The sequence below is a fragment of the Ursus maritimus genome, unplaced genomic scaffold (genome assembly GCF_017311325.1).
Source record: "Ursus maritimus isolate PB19 unplaced genomic scaffold, ASM1731132v1 scaffold_6, whole genome shotgun sequence".
Classification (NCBI taxonomy): Eukaryota; Metazoa; Chordata; class Mammalia; order Carnivora; family Ursidae; genus Ursus; species Ursus maritimus.
This window is the reverse complement of record NW_024426774.1, coordinates 38,723,166-38,732,329: the sequence shown is the minus strand read 5'-3', so window position 1 is coordinate 38,732,329 and position 9,164 is coordinate 38,723,166. Positions and strand designations below refer to the sequence as shown.

Sequence of the window (9,164 nt, the reverse complement as noted above, 5' to 3'; positions counted from 1 at the left end):
AAAGAGTATTACTAGGCTCTGACTCCACTTCTCCACAGCAGGAGAGAGAAGGCAAGTCTCCAGAGCTTACAGAAGATGTGGAGCCCAAGAAGGCTGAGGAAGGGAATACAGAGCCGGAAGAAGGTTCACCACCTGAAGGAGAGAAAGAAATGCCTGGCCTTGCCTCCAGTGAGAACCGTGAAGGGACACTTTTGGATTCCAGGGGTAGGGAGAATGATGACCTTTTTAAGGACAATCTTGGAAGTGCTAGTGCAGAGAGCAGCCATTTCTTTGCATATTTGGTGACTGCAGCCATTCTTGTTGCTGTCCTGTACATTGCCTATCACAACAAACGGAAGGTAAGTTAAGAATTGCCTTAAGAAGAGGAATGGGATTTCCTCCACCCTGAAAGCTTGGTGTGTGGGCCAGTATCTATCACTCATCTGCCTGTGAGCACTGGGGATTTTAAGGCAAACATTGGTTTTTCCTCAGATTCTACTAGGGCTCTTTACTCTCATTTTATAAATCATCTTCTTTCATGTCAGATTCCTTTGAGTACCCTCTGCTGCTCTATTAGGTGCCAAGTCAGGACATTATGATCTGACCTAAACTGGGGTCTCCTCCCATAATCTTAAACTTAGATCGTTTACTGCGTCAGAGAATCTGAGTACCTGACAGTTTGTAAGTAGAGTATTTATCTTCCTGTTTCCACTCTGAAGATGGTGCATCATTTCTAGTTTTCTTTCCCAAGCTTTTGTCTTCCATCTGCAATGGCAGAAAGAGTGGTTACATAGTCTTTGACATCAACAGCAGAGAGCTCAGGGACTATCTTCTACAATTGTTGAGTTTCTGATTACAAGAATGGCCAGAAATTGCATGGATACTCTCATCTTTTACTGGTATAGCAGGGTTTGGTGTGGGAGTAGTACTATGTTGCTTAGCAACCACTCTGATAACAAAATGATTGCATTTCTTTTTTTTTTTTTTAAGATTTTATTTATCATAGAGCACAGGGGGGAGAGCAGCAGGCAGAGGGAGAGTGAGAAGCAGGCTCCCTGCTGAGCAAGGAGCCCGATGCAGAACTCGATTTCAGGACCCTGGGATCATGACCTGAACTGAAGGCAGACGCTCAACCAACTGAGCCACCCAGGAGCCCCAATGATTGCATTTCTTATTGATCCCTAAGAATTTAGTAGTTTCTATAGCCTGGTTAAAATTAGAGAGTTCAGTTCATGATGTCAGTATGCCTGTGGCTGTGAGGAATGAGGGATGACATTTAATAAGAATGGAGTGCTCCTTGTTCTGCGTCCAAGCGCTCATCACACAGAGTAATCTCAGGTGTGAAAGTGGTCAGGTTAGAATGAAGGTGTTGGGAGAAAAAGTACATTTGCAGATAAGAATAATTATTACTTGTGAATAAAAAAGGAATGTCTTATCCTAGAGCTGTCTGGGCGCAGTTGGCAGACTGTGCTCTTGAGTAACTCATACTCCCACAAGTTGAAGCCCAGAACAGTCTTCCTTCATCCGTCATTTCCTGTTTGGGAGTATAAAAGATTCTGATGTAACTGGAGGCCCTGCCTTCCCGAAAGCTTATTCAAAGAGGCCCTTTTGTGGTAGTACCACTCTTTCACTGTCAGGGTCATGAACAAATGTCCTGCCAGGTGATGACCTCTGGTTTCAGAGACTGAAATATGCCATTATAGAGTCACCTGTTAATTTCTTTTTCTTTCCCCCAGATTATTGCTTTTGTCCTAGAAGGAAAAAGATCTAAAGTCACTCGGCGCCCAAAGGCCAGTGATTACCAGCGTTTGGACCAGAAGGTAAGGAAGGGAGCCCCGGGTGTGCGGGAGGGATATGCAGTCTCAGGCCCAGCAGTGCACTTGCATTTGCCATGGAGGCAAATGATTCTGGGGTGCTGCCGGCATTGCCTCACCCTTTGCAGATCCGGATACCCAAAGCAGAGACATCCATATACAGATATCTGCAGCAGGAGAGCTAGAAGAGGCCTTCATGTGTTCTACATCAGCTCCTCCCCTCGACAGATGAGGCAAGGCCCAGAAACATGATTTTCCCCCCAAGTTCCTACTACTCTGTGGCAAAACCAAGAACAGATGGCAAGTCCCTAGGCACCTGTCATGTGCTTTTTGCACTGAACCAGCACTTCACAAATTTTAGTAGGCACGTTAACCACCCTGGGAATTGTGGATGAAAAGCAAAATCTGAATCATTACATATTGGGTGGAACCTATGTTCCTACATTTCTAGGAAGTTCCTAGGTGATGCCAAATGCTGAGGAACCATGCGTCAGGTAGCAAAGCTTAGACTACACTCCCTGAATACAAATGAGTCCAGAAACTTAAAGGCCTGCAACTCCCCAGATCAGCCTTACTAAGCACTGTGGACTAGGTTCCCTGAGTGCAACCAACCCAGGCCTGACAGCAGAGCCTTCCTTCGGCCCCAACAGTACAGGAGCTGAGCAAGACTCTCCCCAAAGGCAGCCTGTCTGAGTGGGAACAGGGTACTTCCACTGCCTTTTGCTGCCAGCACGCACCCCTTCTTTCCCCTTCTGTGTAGGGACAGTCAGGACACTGGTAAAAAGTGGTTGGTGGCCTGACTGTGAGGTGTTCCAAGACTTCCTGCAGGGAACACAGTTCACGTGTACAACTCATGCCAGCAACAGAATAAGCCACTCAGCTCAGAGCACCTTCGCTAACTTGCCCAGTAGGTCAGCTTCACAATTTAGCCCTGGCCGGTACCTTTCCAGATAATTGACTTTAAGGATTTATTTCCCTTTCTTTTTTTTTTCTAATTAAAAAAATGCACATTTAAACAATTCAGAACAACACAGAATAGTACAAAGCAGAAGCCAAGATTCCCATATTCCTTCCACCAGGGGTGCGTCTTTCTAATATATGTTTGATTTCAAACTGACTTTTTTTTTTTTTAAGATTTGATTCATTTATTTGAGAGAGCATGAGCAGGGAGAAGGGGGCAGAGGGAGAGGAAGAAGCAGGCTCCCCACTGAGCAGGGAACCTGATGCAGAGCTCGATCCCAGGACCTCAGGATCATGACCTGAGCAGAAGGCAGACGCTTAACCGACTGCCATCCAGGCGCCCCAGTAAGATCTTTTTTTCCCCTAGAATATTAGCAGTGAGGTGTATTCCTCTGGAAGGAGATTAATGTTACCAATGAATTGTGTTGCTCTCATTTCAGATTTGATTTTTCCATTCTTGAGAACTTTGTCCTCCCTGCTGATTTGTTTTTAAATCAAGAGAAATGAAGAAAAAAAGTACTGTGACCTAAGAGACACCCCCTTCTCTAGGATTTGGTGGCAAGTCTGGGCTGGCAGAGGCGGGGGGATTGCTTTGATTTTTGCACCTGCACTTTGGTGACCTTGTACTCCTGTGTTCCCCATTATCTCTGCTGGTGTCTTCCATCCTTTCCTCCCCTGAGTGTGAGTAGAGGGAGCATGTGGGAAGACATCTGTGACCAAAAGGAGATCTCAGCCCCAGGCAGGCTACTGCTGCTGCCTGCCTTCCCTTGTAGTTATCCCTTGAAAATAGCATTGTGCCCACCACTGTTCATCTTTGTAGACCTAGGAAAACACTCTGCAGGTTGAAGTTCTTTTTACCAAGGCCTCTTACTTTGGGGGGTGTGCCCTACAGAAGATGAAGAGGTGAATGCTGACGGGCAAAGGGCTACAGTAACAATAACTTTCTTCAAAGGCTCCAGCAGCAAACCAAAACAGCTTTTAAAAAGTGCTTTATTGCCTGTAAGTCCAGCCTGTCTAGCATAACTTCTTCACGTTTTTCCAGTATTTTCACATTAAGGCAAAGTCAACTTCCATTTGGCTGTACCAGCTGAACTTGGGGATTCTGGGAGTAAAGCTGTAATGCCGCGGATCCCTTTATAGATTTTTAAAAATACAGTGACGATTATTGAAATACTTGTTCTTCTATACTCACAATCGTAACAGAAGCTTTTTAAGATCGGGTAAGCTCAGGCTTTGCATAAGAAGATGTTCAGGAGGGTTTTGCTTTTGATCTGCATTATTTCAAAGGGCTTTTATGAAAGGTTTCCCATACACTCTGTTTTGCCTTTGTTGCCTAAAGCAGACAAAATAGACTTGTAATCAGAAACTAGCTGTACTCTCTTACCTTACTCTAGTTAATGGTTCTCTCATCTGACACAAAATGCCAAGGGTAATTAGTAAAAATTCTCCTTCCATCCCATGTCAGACGTTATTAAAATTTAAGAAATTCAGGGGTAACTGAGGTAGTGTCTTGGATCATGCTGTGGTTTGAAGTTTTCCTTTAATCTGCCCTTGGTGTGCTACCCGATTATAGCCTGAAGAGAGTTGTTTCTGCAAAGAAAACATGGAAATAGAATAGTTGATCTCAGGGAAATACAAAGACTGTGGGAAGTGAGGACAGTGGGATGAATTCTGTGCTGTTGAGGAAGCCAGTCTGCAGAAGGGACCATCCTGTCACATTATCTTGCACCTTGCTTAAAACAGAGCATGGCTTTGAGTTGAGATTTATGGAGACAAGGAATGAATGAATGCTCTTGGCATCATTCTCTCTACCTGTGCACCAACCTTATAATGCTTTCCTCTATCTAGGGAATCTTCTGTCAGGCTCTCCTAGCATTCCATAAAACCATGGTCCCCCTGTCTACCTCTCGTGGCTTAGAGAATCAGGCTTTTATGGACTAGTGTTCAGGATTCTCTAGATGTGCGTCGTGTCCAGGCCAGAGGCTCCTCTTGTCAGGCCCAGCCAGGCTTCTGTGCCTGTTTGTTCTTGCTGTGTCCTCCATTCCCTGGCTTCCCATGGCTATTCTTTGGTTAGGGTGCATTCCCTTCTTTTTTTCGCTTGTCTCCCCCAAATATTCCTTCAGGGCCCAGCTCAAGTTTGCCCAGGCACCTTCTTCACTGTCCCCAGCACACAGGATTGGCTCTTTCCAGTCTACTCTAATAACTCTTAATAATGCCAATCATAAATTTTGGAACTCCAGCAAAAAAAGGCAGACATTATCTGATGTCTGTGTCTGGTCTTCCCCAAAAAGCTAAGCTACTTGCAGGAGTGCCCTTGGCACCCTGTGTATCTGCCTACAGTAGGAACATTCCCTAGGAACTTCAGGAGTTCAGTGTCTGCTTGCAATATGCACATATGAATGTGACAAGTGAGGTCTCACACAGCTCTTCCGGGCTACTGGTTGCTGTCCCTTTCTGATGGATTTTGCTCGTAAGGAGGAGAGCAGAGAGGCTGGTTTTGGGAACCAAGAGGGTTGGCACCAAGTGGATGCAAAATAAGTATTCTGTGGAGTCCACGTAGTTCCCTTTTTGAGCATCTGAGAAGTATTGTTTCTTGTCCTAAAAGAATACAATAGAATTTAAGTTTCACTTTAGAAATTACACTGAAGGAAATCTCTCACACCAGTGGAAAACTTGTTTTCTTGGTAAGTTGTCCTTTTGAAGATAAGCTATTGGAGGCATGTTTTTCTGGAGATGGTATAGAGGAGGAGTTGCTGGCTAAGGCAGCTCTCAAGCCGGTGGGGGCGAGGGGAAGGGTAGGGGTGGGCAGGGAAGCAGATGGAGCCATGAAAGGCGCCCCTTTCCAAACAGCTGTGTGCTTGCTTTCCTGTCCCAGCTTTTGGTTGCAGGGTGATTTCTGTAAGAGGAATCTGTGCTTTAGTCATGGATGTCAGTAGAGGGGTTTGTTTTCCTGCTGCAGGTTACTGAGTAGAATTATTTAAAGAATCTACTTCTGGGCTCCGTGGGAGTGAAGGCCAGTCTATCTAGAAAGGCTAGAACAACTTGGAAAGACCTGACAGCTAGCTATATATGTGCTGACATTTCTTTTCCCATGATGGCTTTTAATGAAACATTTGGTGATAGAATTATAAACCTCTATGATTCCCCTGATGGTGATTCTCATTTTTTTCTCTACTTATGTCATTTAAATCAAAAAAAGGAAGCCTGCTCCTTGCTTTTACAGGGTAACTTGATATGTCATGCTGTTATGTGTATGTGATGAAAGCTAGCACGCTTTGCACATGTTCTGAATCATTTGAACAGGGAGGAGAGTATTTTATACACTAGACACCAGACCCTGTAGTTCTGCCAGCTGTCTTCTGAAAAACCTTGTTGGGAAGGTTGCCTTTGATACTGCCTTGCTCAAGGAAGAATCCTGGGAAGAGATTTTCAGGCTCCATTTAACTGTTCATCCATAGAAAGACTGAATCTCAACTCAGCTAGTCCCACAAGTCACATGTGAATTTCCTAAATGTCCCAGTTGAGAAACTCCTCTGTAACAGTGTTGGGACTGAGCTGGGTAGTTTCAAACTGCCAAAAAGCCAGCCTCCTCACACTCGTAGATATTCCTTTAATTCAGAAGTATCTCATGTTAAATAAATGATTGTTGAAGGTGTTTCCCTTTTTTGTTTACCCAGTTAGTAGAGTGCCACTGTTTTTGCAATGTTTTATATTTTCAGCTTTAACTTAACTATATAATTACTTTTATTTTTTTAAAGCTTATTTGGTCTAATGATAAGTATTTTTCAGTACATAATGTTTTACTGAGCTTCTTTGAATGCCATTTCAATGTAGTTTTGTATCATTGCACAGAAACCAAAATAAATTTCAAATATTAAAGCTAAAAAGTCATTAAATTTATTAAAATGGTAACAAAATTGACAGAAACAAGGCCTAATATAAGTGAAAGGTGGTTGTTGTTGTTTTTTTTTAAAGCCTTTGTTCACCTTCCCATATAATCCCCACATATGTACCAATAAACGGGAACACCATCCCAGGCCTTTGCACGCGTTCTGTAGCTTTCCACATTCTGATCCTGACTGATTTCCACCCCACTCCTCCCTACCAGGCAGTTCCATGTTCTGGGTCTAGGAGGTAGCTGGCTAATTTGTCTTACAGTTACCTCTGTGATTGTCCTCTGCTATACCCTTAGCCGGATGTGCTCTTTCAGCCTGCTTCAGCCCCAGTGAAGTCATCTTTCCAGTCCTGTGCCCCAACTGCTAATGTCGCCCTTTGCTGTGGATTTTGGAAGATAAACCTTGAGGCTCAGGTACTGAGCTCCGTGAGGGTATCTTGGTGCTGGCCCAGTGAAGACCCAGTGTCACCTTGGAAATCAGACAAACGTAGGGCCTGCTGTGTATGAATTGGATATTCTAACGTATACCTTGCAGATTAATATCTTTACCCCCACCCCCCAACCACTCTGAGCCTATCATAGGCATTTCCTCACCCTCTGAGTCGTTGGAACCAACAAAAATGGGATCTGGGGGCCTCTGAACCTATGGAACTACAACCAAAAACCATGCCCAGGTTTTGACAAAACCTCTTTAGGCACCCTTTATCCTCAGTGGTGTGTGCCGGTGGGACTCCTCAGACTCATTGCTTACTGAACTAATTCTTCTTCTTCTTTATTTTTTTTCTTTTTTTTTAAATTATGTTAGTCACCATACAGTACATCCCTGGTTTCTGATGTAAAGTTCCATGATTCGTTAGTTGCGTATAACACCCAGTGCACCTTGCAATACGTGCCCTCCTTACTACCCATCACCAGTCTATCCCATTCCCCCACCCCCTTCCCTAATTCTTCTTCTTCTGTGCCTGGATCCTTGAGTTCAGCTTCTTCAGGTCTAAGTACAAGTTCCTCTTCAGAATGGCGCTGCTGCACAGCAGGGCCCCTTGCAAGGCCCCCATCAACCCACAGGTGAAGATATCCTGGCCTAGGAGACAAGAGCAGAGGCCCATGAGCATGCTCCCAAGGCGGGGGTGGGCAAGGGCGCTCACATTCCTCCCTCCAAGCTAGGCCACCCAGAGATGACTTAGATCGGGACCAGGGTCCAGAGCCTGTTGGGGCGGCCCATCCCCTTGCGGAAGGCTGCAGGGGACTGTAGGACCTGAGGAAAGAACAGAGTCCTTGGGGTGACAGGGAAGCCCAGGGTCTCCGGCCTTGCAGAAATGGGGCGGTCCATGTACCTGTTAGGTAGAGGTTGGAAATGGGGCTTTGGGCCCTCATGGAGGCTATCACGTGAGGATGTAGGCGATCCAGGTCATGGTCTGCCCCGTAGCAGGCACCCCGGGGAGCAGCCAGGTAGAACTGGTAGGTCAGTGGGGACACTCCGGCCACACTGTGCACCTGAGGAGGCAAAAAAGGCAGCCAAAGGTGGGAGTGGGGCCTTGTGAGACCCTCATCTCCTTTTCTGACCTCCCTGACTGAGCTGTCTGCCTGCATGGGTTCCCTGCCCTTCCCCAGAGCTTAGCTGCCTCCAGGCTTTATTTCCCTTCCCAAAAGAAAAAGAGAAATGTCACCAAGAGATTTGTCGCTGCTAGCACACAGTCTACCCTCCTACCTTCCCCTCCAGCTGTGGGAACAGCCTCATGACAAGCGACAGGGAGGCTTCGACAAAGGAGTTTTTGAGGCTCTCATAGTCGCTGCTCCGCTTTCCCTTTGCTTCCTCCTGCCACTCTTCAAACCACTCATAGCGGGCAGGCATCAGCACCACCATCGTGGACCGGTCTGCGGACAAGCACGGGGGTTACTACTGCCAGGCCCCTTCCCTGTTCCAGCCCCCACCCCCAGGACCCAAAGCCCCACCTGGGAACCGGTCCTCCCAAGTGGGATCCTTGGCTGATGAGGAAGTGATGAAGAGGAAGGGCACGTGTGCTGCAGCCTTCTCCCTGGGCGTCGAGAGGTAGTGCTCCATCCTGGGGGTGAGGAGTGTGGCTGCCGATCCCCGGGCCTCGCTCAGTGCCACCGGCACTGCCCGGAGTATAGTTCATCCCCAGGGACACCCCTCCCACCCACCCCCCGACCAGGGATGAAACTGAGGCCTGGTCCATATCCTGCTGATTCTCCAGCATCAAGGGAGGAAGCAAGAGCCCTGTGGGCCGTGGGCCCGTGCTGACCCCCTCTCCCCCCATGTGCACACACGCCTTACGCCTTGTCGAGGTCTGTGTCAAAGTAGACAAAGTAGTTGGTGGACTGTAGACCCAAGTCCGCCTTGGTGCCTCGTAGGCTGATGAAAACAGTGAACATGCCCGAGCCAGGCTGCACCATCTCCAGCTGCTGCTTCACACCTGCCAAAGTGTCAGGGCTGCGTGGACTGTGGCTGAGGTGGCCGCTCCCTGCCCCAGAACTTGCCCATGCTGCTCGCTTTA

At 46.8% G+C, this 9,164-nt stretch overlaps 2 protein-coding genes across 3 annotated transcripts in view; one reads left to right on the top strand and one right to left on the bottom strand.

Moving 5' to 3' along the window:
• Positions 1-1,978, top strand: part of TGOLN2 (trans-golgi network protein 2) — a 2,837-nt gene extending 859 nt beyond the window's left edge. The window contains exons 3-5 of the mRNA XM_008700505.2: positions 292-338; positions 1,716-1,799; positions 1,922-1,978. Of these exons, the coding sequence (XP_008698727.2) occupies positions 292-338; positions 1,716-1,799; positions 1,922-1,978 (188 nt within the window). The remainder of the gene's footprint in view (positions 1-291; positions 339-1,715; positions 1,800-1,921) is intronic.
• Positions 1,979-5,832: 3,854 nt separating this feature from the next.
• Positions 5,833-9,164, bottom strand: part of RETSAT (retinol saturase) — a 13,057-nt gene continuing 9,725 nt past the window's right edge. The window contains exons 7-11 of one of the 2 annotated variants that reach the window (XM_008700063.2): positions 8,945-9,083; positions 8,602-8,711; positions 8,357-8,523; positions 7,983-8,142; positions 7,482-7,729 (exon numbers count right to left, since the gene is read on the bottom strand). In XM_008700063.2, coding sequence (XP_008698285.2) covers positions 7,590-7,729; positions 7,983-8,142; positions 8,357-8,523; positions 8,602-8,711; positions 8,945-9,083 — 716 coding nt within the window. In that variant the 3' untranslated portion in view covers positions 7,482-7,589. Of the gene's footprint in view, positions 8,143-8,356; positions 8,524-8,601; positions 8,712-8,944; positions 9,084-9,164 lie in introns of both variants that reach the window. The other variant, XM_040623245.1, reaches the window with a different exon arrangement.